The 27,555-nt window shown below is 36.9% G+C and overlaps 3 protein-coding genes across 3 annotated transcripts; 2 read left to right on the top strand and 1 right to left on the bottom strand.

Moving 5' to 3' along the window:
• Nucleotides 1-4,108: 4,108 nt before the first annotated feature.
• LOC139120511 (EF-hand calcium-binding domain-containing protein 9-like) lies at nucleotides 4,109-9,158 on the top strand. The gene is made up of 4 exons (XM_070684973.1): nucleotides 4,109-4,279; nucleotides 6,104-6,252; nucleotides 6,733-6,909; nucleotides 8,979-9,158. The coding sequence occupies exons 1-4, from the start codon at nucleotides 4,147-4,149 to the stop codon at nucleotides 9,156-9,158; spliced, it is 639 nt and encodes a 212-aa protein (XP_070541074.1). The 5' UTR covers nucleotides 4,109-4,146.
• Nucleotides 9,159-10,561: 1,403 nt separating this feature from the next.
• On the bottom strand, nucleotides 10,562-16,421 carry LOC139119689 (4-hydroxy-2-oxoglutarate aldolase, mitochondrial-like). The gene is made up of 7 exons (XM_070683538.1): nucleotides 15,991-16,421; nucleotides 15,044-15,172; nucleotides 13,936-14,063; nucleotides 13,451-13,585; nucleotides 12,846-12,942; nucleotides 11,941-12,074; nucleotides 10,562-11,184 (listed from the first exon to the last, which is right to left on the bottom strand). Exons 1-7 carry the CDS (start codon nucleotides 16,235-16,237, stop codon nucleotides 11,032-11,034), a joined length of 1,023 nt encoding a protein of 340 aa, XP_070539639.1. The 5' UTR covers nucleotides 16,238-16,421; the 3' UTR covers nucleotides 10,562-11,031.
• Nucleotides 16,374-27,547, top strand: LOC139119688 (uncharacterized). The gene is made up of 6 exons (XM_070683537.1): nucleotides 16,374-16,714; nucleotides 17,666-18,478; nucleotides 19,896-20,083; nucleotides 24,213-24,432; nucleotides 25,291-25,456; nucleotides 26,033-27,547. The coding sequence occupies exons 1-6, from the start codon at nucleotides 16,639-16,641 to the stop codon at nucleotides 26,172-26,174; spliced, it is 1,605 nt and encodes a 534-aa protein (XP_070539638.1). The 5' UTR covers nucleotides 16,374-16,638; the 3' UTR covers nucleotides 26,175-27,547.
• Nucleotides 27,548-27,555: the final 8 nt, after the last annotated feature.

Raw genomic sequence — 27,555 nt, 5'->3', positions numbered from 1 at the left:
TAAACTCGTCTCCACCCATCTCTATACAGTTGTATGGGTATTGTTGCCCTTTGAAATAATTAAAATGAACTCGAGCTAACTTTTAGTTGATCTTGACATTATTTGACACGCTTTAGACAGTTTATTAATTTGTAAATGCCCAAAGTCCATGACCAAGTCGAGCATTGACCATTACGAACGGAAGATTTTTGTACCATCTTGCTATGAACCTGAACTGGTATGGTCAGCTGGAAGCCTAAGACGTTTTGTGGTTGTTTAGGTTTACCTATTAATATTTGCATATCAAAGAAAGTCTGCTTCCATTCGATGACAACAACTTCACTACCTGCGTATTCATCTAATAAAGTCTTTTGTTCCCTGAGCATCGATGACTCCATGAAATAATAAAAACGGACCAAAACAATGGCCTTCAAATAAACTGAGCAACTAGAATTTAAAAAATAAGGTTTTCGGCTCTTGTAAATATTTATCAAATATCCTCTACTTTCTTTGGCCTCGTAAATCAGAACCCATTACAGAGTAAATAGTATTTCAAGAGTTGAAATATATAGTGACTTAAATATAAATTAATATTAAGAAAGTGAGACCTAACTTGAAAACGTGGGAGAGCGAAACAGAATTATATATATATATATATATATATATATATATATATATATATATATATATATATATATATTATATATATGTATGTGTGTGTGTGTGTGTGTGTGTGTGTGTGTGTGTGTGTGTGTGTGTGTTTGTGTGTCGGAGGGGTTTGGGGTGCATGGGTGAGTGAACTAATTGTCGTGTATATGTTTCCTGTTTGTATTTATTCATTTAATCGTAGTACAAGACGACATGTTCCGAAACTATGGGGGAAAACAATTCCATCAAACTTAATTTCATGGTCTCTATCACTTCAATACTACACTGAAATACATATCCTTTGAAATGGTGTATCAGTAGGCTTAACCGGTTTTTTCTGGTTATTAAAGGAAAAAGGCTGATTCGAAGGCATAGCTTCTACAACATATATCTAACATTTTCAAGTAGAACCAAAAAAGATTTGTAGGTAGATTTGAAAAAAAAATCGCTACGTTGTCATAGCAATTACCAGAAGATTAATACACGGCGGATAATAACATTGATCACGTGATACAACTCGATATTAGCAGAAATTTCCTAGTCTGGAATTTTGTATATTTGTAAAGGCTACAGCCGGGCAGGAGATATTCACATCATCGTTCTGTATCTCACACAACTACCACAATCGTTTTAGGTTCTGCGGAGTCTCGGTATGCGCAGTGTATAAAGCAAATTGATGCGCATCGTCTATAACAAACAAGTTCATGATATATCGATAGATAAATGTAGAAATTAAATGACCTAACAGTATATAACACCAAAGATGATTATGGTCTCTCTGCACTAGCTGTTTTGTATTATTCTGATTTGAACGGTTAACATGATTTTGGAGTTTGTTTATCTCGTTTACGTTGTTTCGCAATGCCCTTCCTGTCGATCACTGATTCATTTTTCCTCGAACGATTTATTTTCAAGTCACGTGCACTTAAGAAGGGTCATCATGTTTGCACTTTTCTCGAAGCATCCTTCCTACTTGTTCGGCATTGGATGAGCACGTGGACGCGTGGCCCCATCGAACTGAACAAGGGCTAATTTACAACAGACTATATGGTAAGGGTTGATAGGCAAAAAAAGGACGTCTTCCGTCTGAAGATTTCCTTTTTAACCAAACAGTGGTATTACCGTTTAAAATGACAACATTGAATAAGCGTGACCATGGAGGTATAAAAAATACCTTCTTGTTATCGGCCAAGCAGTGTAAATTTTCTGAAGTCACATTCGTACGCGCGTGATGTTCTCAAGGCCGGATAAATGCATTGAAGCATCGAAAATTAGTTTACCCAACTAAACAAGGACATTAAATAATGAACTATCATGGGGATAAAGGGATTTAGTCTTGAGCTGTGTATGATGGAGCCAAAGACTGAAATGATGCTTAATATTTATCACATCTTCACACTGCCTGGGTTAGACACCTTGTCATTCAGGCTTTGCGTCAAAGTGTGATGAATATGTCGCATGTCGATTGTGCCTCTCAAAGTAATAGAGGGTTGTTAAGAAATCGACACAATACTGATTTACATGTGTTGCGTCACAGTCTTCACAACGCCAGCCTTCAAGAATGGATAACTGGAACGTGAATAATTTAATTGCAGTACGTACACGCACCGGAACTAAACCGATTTGATCTGTAAAATGACTAGAAGGACATACTGTGCATATCATACACATCGTCTCGTGGCAAAATATATTCAAAAAGTAGTTATAAGCCATGGTTTCACCGCTGTTATACAGAATGACAAATTATGTTCGAGTCGTTGCGCGTTATTAAAAACGATTAAATATAACTCAAATTCACGATATTTGGATCTTCAGGTGATATTGAGGAGATAACGATGGCATCATTTCCATCTCTGACACTGCTCGTTCTATGTAAAGCAATGCAAAGTGTCGTCATGAAAGTGATTCAGAAACAGAAGAATCACCATGTGTAGCTTTCGTGTATGCCAATCGACGACCGTTTTCCTTCATTGTCCTTCTGTTGGAAGGAAACCTCGCGGCAAATCGTTCATCATGGTAATACCAGCGCCAGACTTGTATAATCGTCAATACAACGAGATATCACCTGAATGATTATAGCTATGTGATCGGAATTCATGCCAGGGTCTTGTACTATGCATCAGTACTGATGCAGCATCAGGGTCTTAGACATCGGTGTTTTTAAAGTCTCTCTCTCTCTCTCTCTCTCTCTCTCTCTCTCTCTCTCTCTCTCTCTCTCTCTCTCAGTATACATATATCCTCATGGGATATATATATATATATATATATATAATATATATATATATATATATATATATATATATATATATATATATATATATATATACATATATATATATATATATATATATATATATATATATATATATATATCTATATATATATATATATAATACAATAAATGGACATATACTCACAAGGATAAACACGTTTAGATAGCAGCAGAGGTGGCTCGACTCGTCGGGTGGTTGTGATCGAACGCAACACCCGACGAGTGTAGCGAGCTCTGCTGACTGTAAGAAAAATTTGTAGTAGTATTTATCCATAGACCCTCGAGGGTATGTGATTTATCCATATAAAAATAGAAGTTTATCCAGCTCTGCTTCGGTATCGAGCACTCTACTCCAGGTGACCTTGAACTTCATACAAGTGTGATGTGTGTGAGCCTATATATATATATATATATATATATATATATATATATATATATATATATATATATATATATATATATATATATATAAAATATATATATATATATATATATATATATATATATATATATATATATATATATATATATATATATATATATATATAATGTGTGTGTGTCTATAGATGCACACACTTAGGCCTACACTCCTACACACGCACAGAGATATGTACGAAGATCGCAAGATGCATGAAACTTTTGTAATATACATTATTGCTTCTACTTGAACTTATGCGACAAGTTTAGTTAAGGCCCACCTTTTCGAAATTGTGCCAATAAAATGCTGACAAAAGTGAAAATAGGATACTTCCACCCGCTGTGGGGATTTGAGCAAGAAGTGCAGTCACAAGTAACTTATTATAAATAATACAGACTGTATTATACAATAGGGGCGCACCGGAGTGTTTGGAAATATTTAAAGGTATTCATCACATTTTAAAAAAGATTTGGAAATGGTTATCGACAGTTAGTCTGAGGTACTGAAGAGTGATATTGAGAGGTGAGTGCGCGTGCCCTCGGAGGATACATTGGCTCCGGGCATTTGGCGAACGCCGTTGCGTGTATTTGAGTGCACGTAGTGGCGTTAGGGTAAAGGTCGCCCCAGTGTTAACTGCGTGTTCGGGCATGTCTCGCGCGCCGTTTCGAAATCCTCACCTTCGCGCGGCGGGCGTGGGCGCGCTTTTACGGATAAGTTCGACAACAGCAGGATTCATTTGTCGATAGCCGTTACACATGTTTCTGCAAAAACGAAAAAGACGAAATATTTTCCCCTTACTTATCACTGGAAAACGACCAAGCAAACAAAAATGAAAGTTAAATCATCTATTTTGAAATTCCTGCACCTTGACAAGAGCTACAGCCTATTGACAAGCAAGAATGTAAAACTTGTTCTAGAGTTTTTCAAATTACTTGATGTTCACGATGAAGACGCCCTCAATGGTGAGTCTGCTGTGTTTGCTTGAGTGCAGGGGTGGAGTTTTACGGCCGAGCTTTACATTCGAAATATGGGACAAATGAAAACAGACTTTATTTTTCAATTTGGTGCTTTAAATCTTGACGTTGTTTCTCAGTATAAATATTTGGGTTTAGTTTTGGATCACTTCTTAAATTTTGAAGTGACTGCTGAAACCCTAGCAAATGCTGCAGGATTTTAGATATAACACTTTTACAACTCTATTTCATTCTTGTATTACTCCAATTTTAGATTACTGTTCTGCAATTTGGGGCTACCGTTTCTCTTCAAAATGTGAGTCAATTCAAAACAGAGCGATTAGATATTTTGCTATAAATGGAGATATGGGTTGGGACCCCTGTCTATTGAGGAATAAATTGAACATGGTAAGACTCTGGAATAGATTAGTAGTTATGCCTGATGACAGAATGATTAAGCAAGTTTTTACTTGGGATATCAGTTTAAAATATAAAAAACTGGGCTAAAGATATGTTTGATTTATTTTCAGAAATTGGTTTGCAGGAAAAAATTGGCAATTTAGAGGCTTGTAGTATTCCTGTCATTAAAGATGCATTAAAACGCTGTATATTAGTAACTGGACATCCCAACTGAGTGAAAAGCCCAAATTGCGTACATATTTGATGTTTAAGACGGAATATGGAATGGAGAAATATTTATAATTTCCCATTTCTAGATCAAAAAGATCACTTTAAGCACAATTGAGAGTTGGTATCTTACGTCTGAAATTGAAACTGGGCGTTACACGAATGTGCCTAAAGAGGAAAGACCATGTGATTTTTGTCCAAATGTAGTAGAAGATGAGCTCCATTTTATTTTTGACTGCACACTTTACAATGTTATTAGGAAACAATTGTTCTGTAAAGCCAGAAACTTGTGCTCTGTATTTGATTCATTTGATGTACAACAGAAACTCAAATTTCTAATGAGCGACATGTCATCCCAATTGATATTCTATGTCTATCATGCATTTTCAATGAGACAAGAAGCTTCTTATACTTAAATTACATTTCTAGCTATTCATATCTATGTACTTCATTTACTGTTACGGTGTCTTGTGAGCCCTTGGGGCTGGGTGTGGCAACCAGGCTGTTTAAGACCACACATGACACTTTAATAAATAAATATAAGTACATTTGTACCACGGTCACCCCGCCAGTGGAGTGACAGTGGTACACATTACACGAGAATTGACAACTTCACAGTAGCACATGACATATACATATGGAACTACGAAAAAAACGACAATAACGATGATGATAATGATAATGATAACGATGACGATAATGTATTAGGCTTACTATTAGCCTAGGCCTATCGTAGTCTTAAAGTTCAACAAAATTATTACAAATATCATTGCGCTATAGCACTCTTCGAAGACGATAAAGTGTAACTCAAAAAGGTAAGACACAGGAAAACAAAGATTTCCTCTATAGCATCACATACATTTCTAAAGTTCGCAAATTTAATTCGTAATTTTCACTACTGATCGACTTGAAGTCAATTTGCGGCATTTTGATAGTTTGCATATGATTTGATTATTAAATTAAATGATAAGAGAGAGAGAGAGAGAGAGAGAGAGAGAGAGAGAGAGAGAGAGAGAGAGAGAGAGCTACCCGATATCTGGTCTTTGTAGTCGTTCAGTAGTTCTTAACGTGTACTTGTTGGACATGGTTACAGAAGAAAGAACATGATAAAATACCAGATGCATGATTTTTCGTACAACGTTGCAAGTCAAGCAAAATTAATTGCACGTCATCGTTGTTGTACATTTGCATCTCCCCTTCTTTCAGACATACAGTTCTACGCGTTCATGCGACAGTCAACAGACTTAAACAAGCACCGTATCTACAAAGTGTTCGATATGCTGGATGTCGACGGTTCTGGACAAATAGATTTTGACGAGTTTTATCTTCTCATCTGCATATTAATTGCAATACAGGTAAGGCTTCTCGGTCGTTAATGGACATTGGCTCGCATTCGGATGATGAAGTATCTGTAGGATGAACGGAGGGACAAAAATCAATCAATAATCAAGAAGATACAGCTGTAAATTTTAACAATGCTTCATATGGAATGAATTATTTTAGCGGGTATCGAATTCCTCTTGCGCCATGAAGAATTGTCTACATCTGATTATCAAGCGCAACTTCATTTATATTTCATATTTAAGAGCGAATTCGTGTTTTTTGCAAGGAATATTGTAAGGAACATTACTCTGGTATTTTCTAGGTGATGTGTCATGTTGGGGGCCACGGTACTGACCATTTCCGTAACCCTAGAAACTTGATATCGTCATTACGTAAATTTACTGCACTATAACGCGTTATAAAAAGTAAAATGCATCAAAGAAATAAGTGACTTGTTCTCTTGATATATTTTCTTTTGTTATAAAAATGTGCATCCCAATATTAAACTCCAGGATAAGGAAGAAAAGCAGTTTATATATCGCCATTCACGAACTGTTTTCGAGCTGTTGGACGAGGATGGAAGTCAGACCGTTTCGGCTGAAGAATTTGGCTCGTTTGGGTTTCTGTTCAACTTCTATGGAGCTGCAGTTAACGAAATATTCAGCGACTTCGATGTGTCTGGCGATCAGGTACGTCTCTCAGTAAGATGTCGTTGGTGGCGCTGTAACGCATACTACTGGACTACACACATACCACACGAATCGTGCTGTATTAACACAGTCCTTGGATTCATGTAATGTGCAATGCTCCCAGTTTCAGACACACAATTTAAGAATAAAATATGTTTCTACTTCTTATCGATTGGATTCGGATTAACATGTGAAAAGCTGTGCTGAATTAAGAATATATATAGTAGGTAAAAGTAGATACAAGTCAGAAACCAGAAATTTCAATGGTATGATTTTTGCTAATCGCATCTGATGTTAGCTCAGTATTTTTGCAATATCTGTCAAAGAAGAACAGAAATTAGACTTTTCTCAGGTAATTACTCATTTTGTCCTTTGGGAACAGTCTGACATTCAACAGTTTGTGTAAAATATACATTTGTAATTTTCATGACATACAATGTTGTCAGCAGTAACAATCATGACCCTGCAAATCTTTAATGGCATCTCCATGGAAACTTCCCGCACTTGGGAGTTGAAATGTCAATCAAAATGTCAATGTAATTTAATTTCTGCAGACGTTGGCATTGATTCTCTTGAATTATGGTAGAGACAATGCATTCTATATTCTTATAGGTCAATGTGAATTTAAATTTTCTTTAACTTGAAATTTCTTGAAAGCCTCATTTTCCCAATAAATGATGGCAAATTATTAACAACTACATGATCTCAATGTCCATTACTATCATTACTCTCTAGACGTGAACATTGAATAAGAGCAATGTAATTCATCGAATTAGTCCACTGGTGATTACCATACTGTATAATACCATACCAATAACCCTATCCATGTCCCAGCTTGTTTCTCCAATCACGAGTCCACCGACCTTTAAGCTTGTAATTCAATAAAATGCTTTAAGCTTGTAATTCAATAAAATGCTAGACTTCCTACTGATAATGAATTACAAGATGAATTGGCAACTTTGAAGACACACTGGAAATTGACCACTGCCACAACTTGGGTCAAAGTTCAGCATTCTGGTGATTGATGAAAAGGAAAGCTGAAACTGTGTCAGTTCGTATCCTTAATCCCCACAGTTTGCAAAATCTAAAAAAGTTTTGTAGATTTAGCGACAATCCAATACTGACAGCAATCACCCTACTGTTTTTATTTGCAAATGCTGCATTATGAGCAACATAGAAAATGAGTGAAATTAGTGAAAGAGCACATCTCTATCATCTGATACAGATTATCAACTAACCAGGAGAAAGTCATGCATACATCCACAGTCACTTGCAGTTCATTACACAGTGAAGGCTGCTGTATGCATTAGAAATGTATGTATACAGCATTCTTTGGCGTGTATCACACCACAAGTGACTGTGAATACATCCAATGTTTAAGAGCAATTTTCATAATCTGATGTTTTACTTTGGTTTCTGGTAGCCGCGAATGATTGAAATATCTGCTAATTATTTGAAGACAGTTGGAATGGGCGTACCTTTCATCTTTCTAAAGTTTCTATAAGGAAGTATCTACACATAGGAAATAATTTGCACCACATAATTTTGCAAAGATCAAACAAAACAAGTGAAGATATATCTTGGTGGACTCCAAACAAAAAATGTTATAATACTGTAAACATAAAAAAATTTATAAAATGACTACAAGGTGGTCTGATTTAGTTATATTGCACAGTGAATTAAAATGTGTCTGGATGCCACAGTATCCTTGTGTTGGGTTTGATTGAATGAAATCCATAGCTGGGTGTCTAGAATAGTTCTGAACATGAAATAATTCTCTTTGAAAATAGCAATGGCAACTGGACAGCCATATTGAGATGTATCATGAGACAAATTTATATGCTTGTGTATGTTAGGTACATTGCACATTTATTTAGGAAAAACCAAATTCTGGCATATGTGTGGTGGCTACATGTGAAAACATAACAAAATGGCCAACAAAAGGATGGATCTCACCCTACAAGATCCCCTGGACTACATCCAGTAGAGACTAAAAATCATACATACATTTTCAGTCTTTCTTCTTGATGGTTCTTTTTTTAATATTTCTCATTTATTCTGGCTTGAAGGAATTGGATTACAAGGAGTTCAAGATGTTTGCCATGGCTTGCATTGACAGACAAAATGAAATTGACAGGGAGAAGAAAGAGAAGCTTGAAGCCAAGAGACTACGGGAAGAGGATAAGAAACAGAGAGCAGAGTTGAAGCAGGGAAGAGGCTGGATACACAATCTATGTTCCCTTCAGTGACACTTTTGAATAAGTGAAACTTTGTATGCTTTTCACAAATGATTTTATTGCAGTACTCTTCATATGATATATATAGAGGAGTATCACTGCTATATTGGCATGGTTTGTTATACATCAGTATTAAATATACACAAAATTCTTCTGAAAAATATCTATCATTACATGTAAAACTTTCAGTTTTTAAAGTTTAAAAAATACCGCAATTATACGGTGTCGCTCAAATTTGATCAGAATTGGTACATACCAGTATGGGTACCAAAGATCAACAATAAATGTTGTTTCTATCTGTTCAGTGCAGGAAAATTCTACGTTGATGTTATGACAATGATTTCTGCACAGTACAACCAGAAAAACAACAAGAAATATTTAAACCAGAAAAACAAGAATGACAAAAGTAATTAAGGTCTGAAACTTTAGGTACTGGAGGTCAACTTTAGCAACATGCATAGCAGAAAGGCAGCTAGCCCCCCTTAGTTTGACCATAGACGGTCTTCCTCCCCTCTACTGCATATGGTTTGAGCAGGTCTGTTAATATGTAACAGCTCAATGACAATGATAGGAAATGACTCAAGTCAGTGGAGTACCTGTAAGCCTGTTTCAAGCCTGTTTCAGAATTTCGCTTTTTCTTACCTCATTTGCACATTTTTGACACTGATGTGTTCATTTGAACAAATTCACATCTCAACCCCTACATCTACCTGTACACCAAATACTGAGACGGTAGCTTTGGCGGTATGGGAGCCTTTGTGTGTGACGGACATACATCCGCACATACCCACAAATATACAGACATAGACGCCACTTAGACTCATCATATAAGCTCTTTTTGGTATTTATATATAAAACCAAATATGAGCTAAAAATGTGTCAGAATTTTGATTATCTTCAGAGTCCACACCGTGCTTTAACCCTTTCACCGGCACACAGTCCATGTAGCCGACAATGAGATGCAAATGATATGCAGTTAAGGTATCCTCAACTAACTTTCAGCTGGTTGTTCACTTTCTACTATTTTTATAGTATTTTATACAAAGGCACAGACTTATTCTACCTGCAACTTAAAACTGATAGTGATTTTGTAGCTCATTCTTTACTATTTTCATAGTTTTCGGTAGCCGGTAACAGACACTTCGTGTTCGTGTCGGCTACATGGACGATCTGCCCTTTCACCACACCGGTTTGGTCCAAGTTCATTGTTTATATGGTAAAGCTGGATCAGTACCGAGGGAAAATAGGGTGAAAAGGTTTAGCCAAATCTCATACAACTCCATGGATCAGCATGCTTCTTCAATAAAAGTTCAGAGATGAAAATGACGAAGACCAAGGGTTATATGGAATACCTGTGTACTGAGAAGTGGCTAAACATGGCTGTATAACATTTGTTGATCACATACAGATATATTGATTTCAATGTTTTAATTTCTCTTGTACAGTATACTTATATTTATTGGCATCTTAAACATTTAAACATATATAATATATTTATCATACTTTATGAGCATAGTTGTAGAATTTATGCTTTGACAGTTGACAAATGTATCATTGTAGTGCTCTTTAATGCTGATAAAAACAATTCTTCAGAGAAAATACAATGTATGTCATTTACCACATGAAAACTTAGGTCTAATTTACTGTGTATCTGAAATTAATATTTGTCATTTACCACATGAAAACTTAGGTCTAATTTACTGTGTATCTGAAATTAAGTATGTAACATGCTAACAATTCATGATGTTCTCCAGAAGATGGACATTTTGATTGGATTTTTTGACCCAGGATCTACACTAGAACCATCTGTTAATATGTAGAATTTTCATTCAAAATTAAAAGTTTTGAAAAATCACCTGAACAAAATGCAAAACAAAGAAAAGAATCAACATCGGAAGCCATTGTTGTGGAAGTCACTCCTCATGAGTCTTTGTTCGTCTTCTGTCAATGGTATGAGAGGCAACCGGGTTGGACCACCATAGTAACCAAACCAGTCCATTGCTTGTTTCAATCCTGGCACACCAAATTTGCCAGTTACCTGCATCAAATTATGAAAACGCTGTCATCAAGCAGTTGAAGCTACTGGTCAATGGAGAGTACATAAGTTTATTTTGACATTCAACACATGGCATATATATTCTTGTGTCAGGGTCAAAGACCTTTCAGAACCTCATGCCCCTGTGTAATTATTGACTGATCACCCTGACAACAGCATCTGATGGGCATTAAACACACATGCGCAGTTTATCAGGGAATTTTACTTTCTCTTGTTACTGTCTAGGCTGCATTATTTCATTCTCTTTCTCTCAAGGGTAATACAGTAGTTGACAATTCCCACATTAAATTTATTTGAAAATCATCAAATTTATTTTGAACTAAGTCTATATTATCTTCTACATAATTTTTCGTTTATTTGATTTCATAACTCAACTGTTCAATGATAACTTCTTGAACAGAATATGGATAATTATTTTTGAAAAATCAACAATAAAACTTATGATTCTTAGATGTTTTGGTTATAAATTTGTAATGTCTTTTAAAATGTCTTGGGAACTGTGCAGATGTTCAACAAAATCAGTTTGGCAAAATGATGATGTTTGCTCATTACTGCAGATGAAATGCTTTGTTTTACGGCATGTAAACCTGAATAGAAGAAGAGTGGTTAGAGCTAACCACTTTCTAAGAGTAATCATATATCATGCACCAAGCCTTTTGATGAAGACATGTCACTCAGATAGCATGTCACTCTCATAAATGGTGAAAACAATGCAAAAGATATGACATTACTACTCACAGCAGCATTAGGGGATATTAATCTTTGCTGCAACACTTTGGCTTCTTCCATCTTACCCTGGTGAAATAAGTCATGCAATTCACAGACCTCTTTACCAAGAACATTGGCCAAGGCGCAGACACCACCAACAGCTCCTGGTACATCGGAGATAAACAAAAATAACCAGATTATGATAATGCACACACATCGATGTCAAATGTACTAAAATTACATCGTTGCCTAATCCTCAGTCCCTTCACACATTAACTTGTCCCTCCCCATCAACTTGACTGCACATGTTAGTGACAAGTAGATCTAATCCTTCACACATGACATATTAATATTCATTCATGAATGCATATTGTACTAGTAAGTATTTTTTACATAATGGAAATCTGGAGATTGTGACACATTGGTGGAGTCTACAGTGTGCCCTCTAACAAAAGATATTTCAGGAAACTTTTGAGTCAATTGAAAAATTTGTGAAATTTTCTTGAGTCACAATGTATAATTTCCTATTCACCTGAACATTTTCTTGAGTCACAGAGAATATTCATGAGTCATGGCGCGCCAAATAGGCTTAGAGGGCACACTGATTGGAGAGTATTCATGTGCCTTGGATCTTGCATTATATTAATGGTTAGCATGCCAACAGGTAAATATCATACAAGAATTCTGACATCAAACATTTGATTTCTTCCCACATCAAACTCTAAAATTTGAGCATTAGCATCTGTCAATTGATTTCACTTTCCTTCAAACGAACTTCAGTTTGTCCTGAAGATGTGAAACCATACTCTTATGTCTCTGCATATGAACTGTCATTTACCACTACAGTGTATATATGTGTATTGACAGTGTCTACATTGACATCAATGATTTCAACTACTATAAGAAACAAGGTGCATAGCAGACACTGGCCTTACCTAGTGCATATGAAGGAAACAGGAAACTGGCAGATCCTGCAAGCATGACAAAGTCTTGATCCTTGGTTTTGTAAGCTATGTTACCAATTTTCGGTACCTAAAAAGGCAGTGGATAGAAAAGATAGTAATATGATATGCTGTGAATTTCTGCCATATTGCAATCAAAACACACTTTATTTTGGAATCATATAAATCTTGTATTTCACTCATGGCATTATATCAGAGGTGCCTTCAACCAATGACTTGTACAGATGCGTTTTCGGATAGCCTGTGTACTACACATACAGAGCGCAAGACATATTCTGGCACTTGTACAATATGTATGTCCCTTGAAACCGTTCAACAGTGAATGCGCAGATGCAGCCACAGATGGTGGGGTGCCTGGAAACAACAAATGATACCGAACAGGCATTCTGAACAGCTTGTAAGAAGTAAAACTGAATGCTCCAGAGAAGACACAAGACTGCGATTGACTTAACAGACCTGATATTGTGTGTTGTCTTGGGCATTCCCATTTGCCTTATTATTGCTAATATGTCTTATTCTGTGTGATTCTATCCCTCACGTAAGTAAGGAGTAAGATGAGTCCTATGTATGTGACCTACATTGCCTCCGCTGTCTTTCATACCAATGATGTTTGGATGACTGGATAAGTTTACAGCCACTTCTACTGGCAAATCAATTGCTGTACATGAAGGACAGCTGTATAATATTATCGGTATTGGGCTCTGATCTGCAAGCTGATAACATTAAAATGACAAAACTATCAAAAAACAATATAGCATTTCTTATATAGATGTAAACATACGTACCAGTATGCGCTGGTGACAAATTGTTAAGACAACTGTGCTGTAACCTCGATAGCACTTTGATACTCTGATAGGACAGTGAGAGCCATTTTAGCCATCAGTCAAGAAGTTGGAGAGAAAGTTTTACACATTTCATAAAAATTCCAATTGTGCAATCTGATCACTTTACAATATTTTGAATTTCAAATCAATTGTTTGAGATGCGTACTACTTTTAAGTCAGAGCAAATGAAAGAGAGATTTAGATTAGGGGAGATTTAGATTATGCTAAGCAACTGATACCTTTCTATAGTGTTCTTCTATTGCTGCATTTTTCATCTGTGCTTTGTAGTAACACGGAGTGACCACTAAAACAGCATCTGCACCTACATCAGCCATTTTTTTCGTAAGTTGTATGGTTGCCCTTGTTGCTGAAATATAAAATGTTCAAATTGACAATGACATAATGGTGTATTTTGTGCAGTTCAACATTTCTTATTTTTAAAGTGAAATTATTGATTTCTTCATTTTGTTTTTGTTCAATTATAGCGTACCAATTCTTCAGTCAATAACATTCTGTACAAAGTTTTCGTGCACATTAGTTAAATTTGACTGGCTTGAAACAAGTAAAACTTTCAGTAATTTCAGCAAATTCGATTTTATTGGTCTGTAAGTGCTCTGAGTTTCACATTTTGCCAAAATCAACAGTAAGGTAGAAGTCTTGGGTGTAGCCAGTGTTTCTATATCAGTGACATTAAGTAATAGTTTGATGTACATTCTTCATTCTTAATTTATAATGTAGACACTTATGACCACATTGGATATGCAATGATGACCTAGTTATACCACTGCCTGATTCTTTGTGACCTTGTTTGACCTTTACACAATATGCAATTGTTATCAGCTGACAAGCTTGCAAATGACAGGTAGTCGTATGATAAGCAGTGGCAGCTGCTATAGTTGTACCGTGCCATGTATAAGAAGTGAAACTATACACATGATCATCTGAAAGGTGTCATCTTCAATATTTGTATGCACGCATGGTATTGTCTACATCAGTATGTAAATGCTCCGTTGAAAGTCAATGAGTAAGTGTTTCTTTCAAATATGAACAACTCCTCTGATCCTGTGGGAAAAAATCATACTGCTAATACTGGTATGCTGATATCAAACAAAATTGATAAATGAATAAATAAAGTGGAAATGATCAATGGTGCCTAATGGATTTGTTTGATGGAGATTATTAAACCACTAGAACACCACTAGAACAAACAAACACATACAAATGTATGTAAGAGACCAAAGGCTCTGTCTTGGCTTGTTCTAATGTGCTCTAAAGCAACAGGCTGAAAAAAAATTCAGGGCAACTGCACATGTCTTCTCTCTTTTTCTGAATGATTTTACTTCTCACATTCACATCCTGATCCAGCAACAATCAGTTTCTCTTTTGGTGTTGCAAGTCTCACTCTTCTGACCACCTCAACCCGTTCCTCTTCTGTCAAGTATGTGTATTCACCGTTGGAACCCTGAACAACATAACCTGTGAAATTTGAAAAAAAGTTTGTTTTTACTCCTCATGGAATACAGAAATGTTACAAATTGGCAATGCCAACATTTTTCGGCAGTTTGCAATATCATCATTTTACTTCACAGCTATATCACGGTGTGTGGTAGACAGTAGATCTTGAGAGGAAGGTTGTTTCGCAATTCCTTTCACTTTCCATGACTACACATAATTTTGGAGTTGGCGGAGCATTCATACTCTCCCCCCCCCCATATTCTTGGCCTTCTTTCAGTAACTTGTCACATACTTTTTCAAAACAAAAACAGTACAGCTGCAAAACAAATTTTTCACAAATTTTGCTTGCAGACTTTTCCTATTGTTTTCTGAAACCCACTCAAAAGATCGAATGGTTTGTCTCCAATCATCCAAACAAAGTCATCGATTCGAGCAGATCCTCCCTCTTCCGGATTTACAGTAACACGACCTGGTTGAAATGGACAACAGTCGCGAGAGCAGTGCAGGGACGAAGTGCCAGGGCATTTAGTCCCTGCACTATGTGGCTGTAGAGTATATGAGTAATTTAATCCCCATATGTCCATTGGAGCTGACATGCCTAAACATGTACATATGAGAAAGCATACAATTGCCACAAACCGGTCTCTCCAGCCCGAGTCTGTGAAAGTCTCTTTACCGGATGATACACATGTAGTTGTCCACTCACAGCACGACTTCAGAGAGTCAGATGCTATACCGGTATTTGCACCCGTCGATGCAATGCGCGATGTGACTGTTCTGTTGGGTCACTATTGACGCTACAACCTATACAGTGATTGTAAGGAACGAAAGATACATACCTCTGAAAGGAATTTCATTCCATCGCTGTAGATTTTCTTCAAGATGTTTGTAGCTTACATTTTCATCTTTATCGAAAGGGGTGGGAATCGGTGGCATGATGCCACTGAGGTCCAGTGACGATGAACTCGAGGCCATCCTAAGTTGCACTGTCAGCCTTGCTAAACTTGTGGGAAAAGCAAATCGTAGCTTTTTCAACAGAAGTCCGGCGTTGCCACTAAGCGTGCAAACACCGCGGTAAGCGCTCATGGCGAGATTTCAAGACAGCGGCGCAGCAGTGGACAGGTGACCTCGATCGATTAGGTATCATTGACCGCCCATGCATAGGAGCTGTGACCTCGGCTGTGCGAAGCGTGACAGGAAGTTGCTATCCGGAAGTGTCTAGCAACACCTGACTAAACAAAATATACGTTCACCGTGATCATAAGGTTTGCTCTACAGAAACAAATCTTCGTGATATAAACCGACTAAACTTCTTTATGAGGTAATACTTAAAGGAAATTTGTAGATAGCATGGTATACAAATTGACACATTATCAATTGAAGGGAAATCAATTTGAGAACTATTTTTCTCAAGAATCATACGCCAGGTCTAATTTAACCTCTCTCCGCGAAGCCGCCATTTTCCTCCGCGGAGCATACCTCTCGAAATGACCGAAGAAACTTTTTCCGCGGAGCATGGACACAGCGGGGAAAGTTTTCGGGAAGATGACACCGATGAAAGAAGTAAGGAAAGGTTTACATTTCATTTTCTGAAAAACGGTTAAAAAATACTCGGCGTTCTGTATATTTCGCAGAAGTTTCAAGAACTGACAGTGACCGTACATATATCCCCTAAACACTGCTAAAAATGTCATATTGTGTTTTGGAGATACGCTATCCGAAGCATCCAAATCGTTACGGCACACGTGTAGTACATTGTAGCTTGACGGTAGCATATAGCATGTAGTCGTTTGTTAGACAAATGCTTTTGTGTGTTGAGCACCAGGGTGTCACAGAGACGATGTCATCCAAATGGCCAAGATAAATGAGATATGCCTTTCACTGCTTTTTGCAAATTTTAATTGTACAGAGGTATCTGTAAACCTTGATATTCTCAATTATACTTGCTGCGTATCCGAAGCCCTGTCACTCCCTGACTAGACTGTTTGTATGGGGGAGTTGGGCTCCATACAAACAGTCAGGGAGTGGCAGGGCTATGGATCCACAGTAAAATTATACATGCTTTCTTGCTACCTTTGTCTCTGTGCACATTTTCAATATTATGTTTCCCTTTCCTACGCCATGTATTACATGCACACACCCCAAGTGTTCTCATATCATAATGCACATTAGATTGATAGATGGATAGATAGATACTATGGATGGATCTATAAATGGATAGGTTTTACATATATATATACCGGTATATATATATATAATATATATATATATATATATATATATATATATATATATATATATATATATATATATATATATATATATATATGTGTGTGTGTGTGTGTGTGTGTGTGTGTGTGTATATATTATCAATTTCATTTCTCTGAGTTTCTGTAGCAGGTATGTGTAAGCTTTAACAGCATTGTTATGTAATAAAAGGTGTTTTGTGGGAGGTGATCCCGTTATCCCTTGTGTTATCTGATGAATTCTTTTTTCTATGTATAAATGTTTCAGATTCACAAATGAACACTCTTCCAGTGATATTGGAGGATGATGGAGGGAGTCATCTGACAAATCACTCTGAAGACACGGTGAAAGTACTGACCGATATCACTGCCACACTGCCTAGGCAAGCTTGTGCAGCTGTCCTTTCTGAGCCACTACATTTGAGCATGCCTGACTCAACTTCAGATTCCCAGAGCAGAATAGCCATGGAATTACCAAGTGACTTGACCCTCAGTCAAGCTAATGTCAGCATAGCTGATGCAAATACAACAGCCACTCTGATTAAGTTGTCTGAACCAATCAATGAAGCCCACCACCATGACTTCCACACCCAGTCCGAAGCGGTGTCTATCTTGACTGTTGGTCAAGCCAACATTAACCAATCACACGTCCAAGGGACTATTACCTTAACAACCATAAACCAATCAGACATTGGAGACCATGCCTCCTTAGGTGGGGTTACCCAATCTCAGCTCTTTCAGGCAAGCGATGGCCAAAGTGTGATCGATGACGCACATGCATTAGGCCAGATTTCAGCCCAGCATTTGCTCACAAATACAAACATACTAACAGTAAACGCAAACAGTGTTTCCAGCACATCAGCTCTTGGAGCACCGGCATCTTCCCAGATATCACAAGGTCTACCCGAGGATGATGGTATAAATTTACCGGATAGTACTGCTGACAGAGTCAGTCAGCCAGCAGAGCAGAGCGTTCATGCAATACTGGTACAGGATACTGGCATTAGCTCTGATACAGCAAATGAACAAGGTGGTGAGGGTCTTGTGGACAGCAGTGGTGAAGATGACTCAAATCAGTGTGGTGAGTATAGTTGGACTCTCTATAAAGATAACCAGTAATGTGATTTACAAACTAAGAATGAAGGTTAATATTTGCAGATCTGCACCAACGAACAGGTTTGGAAGGGAGGAAATGAAGGTGCTACTAATATCTATCTATTCTATCCAAATTCTTACAAATAGTCATCGTAAACTCCTCATCATGTTTTTACAAAGAATATAATTCTCAACTATGCTGACATATATGCTCTTCAATATTTATTGTTTATTTATTCTTCCATGCGGCATTTTTTGCCATTTTGAACTGATTATCAATGGTATCTGTACATACCATAATCTAGAAAAGTCTGAATGTTAGACTGTAGTGTTAGATTTAATTGATGGCTTATGTAGGCAGTATTGGGAGTTCATTCAGCTACCAAGCTAGGATCAAAATTCTAAACTATTTGTATTCATGTCATCCAGTGATTACACTATGATTTATTAAAATTAATAAGAATTTTCAAACCACAAATAATTTATTGTTGTAGTATGTATAGATTAAAATATCCTTTTCACAATATTGTGTCTGAATACTAAATGTTTTATTTAATACAAAGGTCCAATGAACTAATGCCATGGCTTTTTGTTTGCCATATGCTGTGAACAGAGATATGTCATAAACTGTTCAGTAACATTTTTTAACTTGTTGTTATGGACACTTGAGTAAATATCTCCAGACCTTTTTTTTTTATTTTTTTGACTGAATAATTTTAAAGTATCTTTTAAGGATTTTAGTCCCCTTAAGCGTCATATGTTGTTAACTATTCTTGAATGATATTTTATCCATTGTCAGTAAAGTTTTAGCATAGTTAAGGAAAAAACAACAATTGACATGGGCATGCATGTATCAGTGGCTCAGGCAATGCATTTACAAGTAGGCAAATAAACACTGGCCAGATATGTCACAAAGTAAATGTACAATGTGCATACCAAAACTAAACCAGCTGATAACAAACTTTATGGCTAACCTTTCACCTTTTTTGCATACATGTATAACAGCATGGTTTGTATTTATCTGAACGCTGTGACATTTATAGATTGTGATATATGCAAAGTCCACAGGATTTCAGCGCCCCTGTTTCCCATGTTTTATGTCTTTCTCCAGAGCATGTAGCAACATCAGAAATATGAAAGGAAATTTAAAAATTAAATGCTGTACATGACAGGTTATTTAATAATTGTAATAAAACTATACTAGTGTTGTGAGAGTCAATGGCGTATTGCTTATGTCATGGTGGTGTAGAATTATTTCAGTGTAAACAATAACAGTCAATTTTGAAAAATTTGAGTTTCAAAGTAAAATTGATTTGAAAAAATATAGTTTTTAAGGAATATATTTATACGGAATTGTGAGACAGCTTCCAAGGATTACTTTGTCACAAAATGTTTTTCTTTAGCTAAAAAAGCAAAGAAGATATTCATGTGCCAAGTCTGTAAGAAAACTTTCAGTAGCCAGACATCATTGAAATCTCACCTGATGACCCATATGGGAGCCAGACCATTCAAGTGTGACCTATGCAGTGCTACTTTCAATCGCATGGGGAACTACACCAGGCATCGGTTGATACACACCGTGAACACCAATGTGAGTACCACCATGTTCATCTTAACTTTATCATTGGTGACAGAATTGTCAATGTGAGCTGGTGTGATGCTTAGGTTAAATCTACAAGTTTTGATTGCTGAGAGAAATAAAAAAATACAAAAGCTCTGTTGAGATGCATTATATTACCATGCCCTGGCTTTCGCATTTTGATTGGTCGAGCTGAACCACCTGACTGACCACAAATACACAGTATTTGTCGCGTATTACTCAGTTCTGGGGCCCAGTTGTCGTTTGCTCCGGAAATTTTCGCAAGTTTTCTTCGGTTCGTTGATAATATAATGGAAATAACAGACTCCGCTCTGACCATTAACGTTTATTTATGGGCGCGGGCGAGAGGAAAGCCAAAAATTAACGGGCTCGGCAAGCCTCGCCCGTTAATTTTGGCTTTCCTTTCGCCCTTGCCCATAAATAAACGTTAATGGTCAGCGCGTCGCCCGTTATTTCTATAACGTTTTCTCCAATACTCAGTTATATGATAGTTCAAACATTTCATTCCCATGGCATCTTTAATTACAAGTACCAGCAGGTGTGTCAGAAACTCAATCCGATTAAAATCAGATGAAGAGGTGGCAATGTGTCCACTTGTTCTTTGCTGTGTTTGTAAGCTGTTGGTCACCTCGTTTCTGGGTATGCCATCCCAACATGTGATTTTAAACAGATTTTCAGAGAGTTGGAAATGAATAAAAAATGGTGGAATTGATTGATGCTATATTTTGCAACAGAAGTCTATGAATGTGATTATTTTTAGGACAACTTTCCTCCAATTTCCTTGGTATTACTGAATTTACAGATCAATTTTCTAAAGAGAGTAAGGAATTGATCATTGCAGGCATCCGTGATAAAAAATTTCATACAGAGTATGTAATACATATGAAAGAGGCCGGGTGAAATCAAATGACAAACATTTGCAATTTTCACACTATCAACCAAAGAGATAAAATTGTCCACCTCGTTACACTTGATTTTTGTCACATTAGTTGTGCACATTCATGCCTGCTGAAGTTTGAATCACTCAAGGGAATCTGAAACCCTGATGGTTTATCTCATTGGTGTTTTAATGAGTAACCATGGTATCATTTGACTGTCATTAGCCAGTACCTCTTCAGAAATTACCTCCTCAGATCTTCTATCTTTAGAAAGTAAAAAAATACCAGCTGGTCAAATATCCTGGCTGAAGAATTATTAGAATGTTCTGTATTCATTTACCTAGAATTCAAGAACATATCAGGTAGTTGTCTGACAAATTAATTAGATAAATTTGAACCCAAAAATTGAGTGTAAATCTAGAAGAAAAATTACTGAAATTTCTGCCCTGGGCAGATAATTTCAGGTGGTTACATATCAAAGACCCAGTTAAGGAAAGTTTAAATTGCTTTGATAGACCTTGCAAGCATGTTTGTGTGCCTGAATATCTGTCATGTGTATGTGTGCATAGCTGATTGAAATTCAGCTTTGTGAAGGGATTTTGGTCAAAACTGTAAAAATTTAGCACAGTTATTGAATCACTTGTCGTGAGTTTGGGATGTGGCAGAGTGGTTTTAAATGCTGATCTCTTCATACTGCCAGATGCAAGTTCAAATCTGATGGAAAAGTTATTGGATTTTTTTCTGGAATGTTTGTCATTACTGTGGTTTTACGACTTATCCGGACACCAAACTTGCTAATTACCCAGCAACTTCGCTGATGATATTGAGACTTTGATCAGTAATTACCAAAGCACTTTGGTAATTCACCTCAAACTTGATACTTGATCTGGCTGCATGAGTGCTCCATGGGGTACACAATGTGTATACAAAGTCACTGATAAGTATCATACTAGTGCCATAAACTAATTTGTGACCAGGGGTTGGCATTCCACTGAACAGCATTCCTCAGTAAAACCAACATATGTACATGTGTGCTGTTCATCCGTGCTACATGTAGTAAAACTCAACTAGGGAGAGGTTAGGAGAGTATGATGGGTTGTTAGAGTTTGTTAAATTATTTTTCAGAGCAGAAAACTATTACCAGTCCGGGTCAGCTCCAAAATTGGAGACTCATTATGATAATGTATTCCGGCATTCAGCCAATCATCGACCAGATTACATCATTAATAAAGTACAGGTCACGCTGGGTCACAAATTACCCACCAAGTGTGATCGGCAGTTTTGGGCCGCTTATTTAAGCCCCTGTCTTGTGAATTTCGACGAATTTCGACAGTCAACATAATCCCGTGTTCTGCAGAAGGTCATGTCCAACAAGGAGTCCGATTAGTGAACAAATATTCGAAATATTGACGATTCATTTCTACCCCCAGTTTATCGATTTCGCTCAAGTACCGAGAATCATTTTGTGGATGTTCGTCATCTCTATTAGAAATACTGTTATAAAGGTTATTTGTGTAGGTACGCGTATAACATTTTGCAAGAAAGAAGAGCAATGTCAGAGCTTTAAAACGATACCTGTTTTGTAGTTGTCAAACGCAGACTAAAAATGGTACGCGATTTTGAAAATGTGTTGACAGAGTGGCCACACAACTGTTCCCCATACGGTAGAATTTGTATCGCTGCCATCTCCGATACAAATGGGGTATTCTGAACGATCTGTGTAGGTACACGATTTATATTTCGCAGGACTTCAAGCCAGAGTCTAGGAATCACAGCGATATATGGGGTTTGGTTGTCTTAGCCAGAATAAAACTGGTACGCGATTTTGAAATTGTGTTTTGACAGAGTGGCCACACAACTGTTCGACATTATGACAGAATACGGCGCGGGAGTTCGATACAGTATGGCGTACGTAACGAAGGACGCATGTGGAGGTTGCCAGGAAATACAATTTTTACTGATGGCGCGCTGGCCGCTGATTGGCTAATGAGAGGGGGGAAATATTATGGTATAGCGTCTCCAATTTTGGAGCTGACCCGGACTGATTACTAACGTTAAAACAAGCTGACATTGGAATTCCTGTTACAGCATTGTGAGGAAAATCCTACATTATCCAGTTTATTTATAATCCTATGACCCTCCGTCTCCGTCACCTAAATAGAATAGTCCCACTCCACGCATCCGCCATTGGTTTTCCTCCTCTAAAACCTGCAGTTTCATTCATTTGAAGCAATTATCCTTTCATCTGTGAAGAGTTTTTACCGGTGACTATTACAACTTTCACTGCCAGTTGTTGTTTTCATAAGATGCAGACCATTTGATACTGAGTACACTGAGTTGCTTTTACGTGCAGGCAATGCAGATGCCACTTCACAGTTCACACTGTGCTGTTGATCGGCAAAGTACAAGACGTCTTTGTTTCACTTTTTTTTATTTCAAGATATGATTCATGTGAAAATTTTACCAAATGTCACTGATGGGATTGTGTTTTCAATTTCATTTGATGCAGGGATATGAAATACTGTGTCAGTTTAGCTCGGAATCGTTGCTGAATTTGCTGCCTTTTGGGAATGGTTGTCTATCAGCATAAATGTGTTTGAGGATTGCCCGTTCATGAAGATAGAGAGATTGAAAATCTTTTCTGTATTCTAGCTTCCTTTACAATTTCTTCAGGTGTAAGTCGATTTAGGAAAGTGATTGAAAGTTTGAGTGGTGTTCAATAATTGTGCCTAAATCAGCACGAATTGAGCGGAAAAAGTATTTAAGTAGGACTGTTCAATCAGACATGATGTCCATTGAAGTTACAGAAATCTTTTTGGTGCAGTGGGCAGGTTTACTGCAATGCAAGTTGTATTTGTCCTGTGCCATTTTCATCACTTTGTTCAGCAATTTTCTGTATGGGTACACTGTTGAAACCTTTGAGTGCAAACTCATATGTCTGAAATTGGTTTATGCTATCACTGTATGCACTGAGATGTCGGTGTCTGTGTTTACACTTTGCCACCCATGGAGTTACTGCAGCCAGATCAAGTATCAAGTTTGAGGTGAATTACCAAGTGCTTTGGTAATTACTGATCAAAGTCTCAACATCATCAGCGAAGTTGCTGGGTAATTAGCAAGTTTGGTGTCCGGATAAGTCGTAAAACCACAGTAAGAATAGGAAACAAAGCTCAACAGCAAAATATTGCAGTATGCAGTGATATAGCTAATGTTTTCATATTTTCATCTACTTTTAAATTAAGGATGACCACAGGTACAAGTGTGAGTTTTGTGATCGCAAGTTCCTACAGAAGTGTGATCTGAAGAGACACCAACACATCCATGATGGAACACAGCCATTCCGTTGTGACCTGTGTGACAAGGGATTCATCAGGAAATCTGATCTTAGGGTACACAAGCGATTCCACACAAAAGAAAAACCATACGTCTGCCCTCAGTGTCCAAAATCCTTCTCTCAGTCCGGTAAATGTCCCTTTTTTTATTCTTGACTGAAATCTCATAGCTGATAGATGTGTTTGTTGAAAGATGCTCCACAAGAGCATTTTTATGGGTGGTCCATCTTGCTGTATTTCAAGCAAACTGTTGATAACCATACATTAAAGACACATTTTCTCAACAAGAATATGCAAATAATGCATTGTTATGTAAATAGATCACCCAATGTATTTTCAAACTGTGTCACATTTAAGACCTCGTCATTGTAAATAACCTAATGTCATTTAATAAATCTATTTGAGTAGCAAATAAATTCTCAACATATCTTGCAAGTGGTCACGTATAGATAAAAACACTTATATGGGTGCATAGGTATAATTTGCAAAAACTCATAACTGTCTGACTTAGCAATGACAGCAGTCTGACTTAGCAATAATAATTGTCTGAGTTTACAATTATAACTGTTAGACTTGGCAATAATAACTACCTGATTTAGCAACAATAGCGGTCTGACTAAGCAATGATAACTGTCTATGAACTTTACAATAATGACAATTTGACTTGGAAATAACTGTCTGACTTAGCAAAAATAACCAATAACTGTCTGACTGTAGCAATATCAGCTGTCTGACTTAGCAATGATAACTGTCTAGCTTAAAAATAATAAGTGTTTGTTTGACTTGGCAGTCACTGTAATAACTAGTTACTGTGTGACTTAGCAGTATTAAATGTGATGGACAAATGTTTGTAAATGAAATACGATACCACAGGGGAAAATCTTTTGTAATCAGGTTATTGCACCTCAATTTTGGATATTCTGACAAAAAACAATGGTAGAAAGCTTGACAAAGAATCTTCATGCTGAAATCACTTCCACTCTTGCAGGAGATCTGAACAGACACGTCAGAAGCCTGCATTCCAATCCTGAAAGTCTGAAGTGTGGACACTGCAAGAAAACCTATGTGAAAGAGGCTACTCTGATTCGACATATGCAGACTGCACATCAGGACATCCTCAAGTCTGTTGCTTTGAAGTTACAGAAAAATGCAAGGTATGGTTATCCCAGGCGTAAGATGATCCCCACTGGACCATTTATCTAAACATTTTACTCTGTGTTTTTACACCAGTATATTGAAGTGTACAGTCTGGGGTCAAGTTGACTTATCAGTTCCTTAATCATATAAATGCTTCTGAGTTTATGAATGGAAATCAAGTTCTGCTATTCTTCAGGGTAAAAACACCAGAAGACAAACCAAGCTTTTATTTTAGGGTCTTTTTGCCTTTGCAATCTCATATGTTTTCATTGATCATTCTAGATATAGTATTGATTGAGATTTTAGCTTTGTTACTGAATATGGCATGTACAGAATCTGCAGCTCCCAACTAATTTAGACAAATTTTATTAATTTTGCCTGTCTTTATTACTGTACTATAGGTTATTGTAGATGCACTTGACACATGATTTCACGATTTTCATAGGAATATTGACAAATTACATACTTTGTTGACCTTGTTCCAACAATTTCAGTCCTTTTGAAAATTTCAAACAAAAGGTATCTTTTGCATATCTATGATAAAACTGTGACATCATTTGGAATCAGCCCAATGGTTGTATCTTTTCTCACAGCCAACTTGCTGCTGAAACTGAAAGGATAGATGACAGTATGGAAAGTTCAGCTACCCTGCCAACTCAAGAGGGCGCTATCAATGAAGACAGCAGTACCAAACTGGGAGAAGACATGTCACTAGACAAGCCTGATGTTCAATGAGTGGATGACAAATGCACAGTACTAGAAATTAGACACAACACTGATTTGTATCATCACAGATTAACTTTTGAAAAACTTTTTATGTTCTTCACTTAAATTTGAAACAAAAATTTACCCTAAATGTTAAGACACGAAAGTGAAAGCATTGATGTTGTGACTAAATGGCCATAAATATCAAATTTTGCTGATACCACAAATGCAATACTTTAAGAGGCAAGCAATGACCAACTGTCAAATTATTTCATCATGTCCATTTGAAAAAGACAATATTTTTTTGTATTAAAAAGGTTGAAAATTTTACAAATTTGCTATCTCTCCATGCAATGAAGCATGATTTCCGAACAATTCAAAATTGGGATCTGAGAAACAGCAGACAAGTCTTGGAGTGTCTCTACATATGGGAGACATTCCCAACTTCACTGTGGAATCTCTGCTGGTGCAAATTACAGTGAACTATAAGATACCTCCAGTACTGTGAAACCGACTACGGGAGAACTACTGTGAAACAGACTATGGGAGAAAACTTTGCTGGGTTGTGTAATCAACAGAAAAATTTTCCAGCTTTGGCAAGAATGTGTTTCTGGAGATATGATGTTTGTTTAGGAGTGGACCGCATCTATGGTAGAGAAAATTGCGATCCAGTTCCTCTTCCATAACACATTTTCAACCACAGTACGCATGTATACCTTAACTGGAAAATATATCACACATTTTTATTTTACTTTCTGTTGAGGGGGATGAGTGAAGGAGCCTCCTTGGGAGAACGATCTTCAACTCAGGCACATCCCACAAAAATACTTAAAAAGTTCAGAAACTGGAGTAATTATTACCTGAGTACATGCTTATTGAGTCGGACTACCCACAATTCCTGTACCATGTGCTTGTTCTCAATGATTTTGTTGAAGCAACAACATTGCCAAATTATAATATATTTAAAAATCTATTTGGTCTTCAGTACATCTTGTTTAATTTTAGATTTGGCAGTTCGATTCATTGATAAGAATTAGTTTATTGCTTGTAAACAATCTACACAAGTGATAAGACAACAAACTTGATTTCCTGGATAAAATAACCAGACTTCACACACAACTGCTCATCACAGACTAATGAAAGCTTGCACAGAAAAACCTGGTTTTTATCACACTTTATTCTGAATGCCCATTTTTATCATCCTGAAAATATAGTGTGTTGTTTTATCTTTTTTCTACTATAGTGCCATGTAATAACTTCTTTTTTATTGTGGACATGAGTGGCTGCCTCTGAAGTTTTCCAGTGTTGGATCCTGTTTATTTGTCTACACTTTGATGAGTTTACACATGGATTCAACATCTCTATTGGCGAAAAACAGGAATAAAGCACAGATTTGTGTGAAACGGTTGAT

This window comes from Ptychodera flava, chromosome 20, assembly GCF_041260155.1.
Source record: "Ptychodera flava strain L36383 chromosome 20, AS_Pfla_20210202, whole genome shotgun sequence".
Classification (NCBI taxonomy): domain Eukaryota; kingdom Metazoa; phylum Hemichordata; class Enteropneusta; family Ptychoderidae; genus Ptychodera; species Ptychodera flava.
Note: the sequence above shows the minus strand (reverse complement) of the source record. Positions and strands in the feature narration are given on the sequence as shown.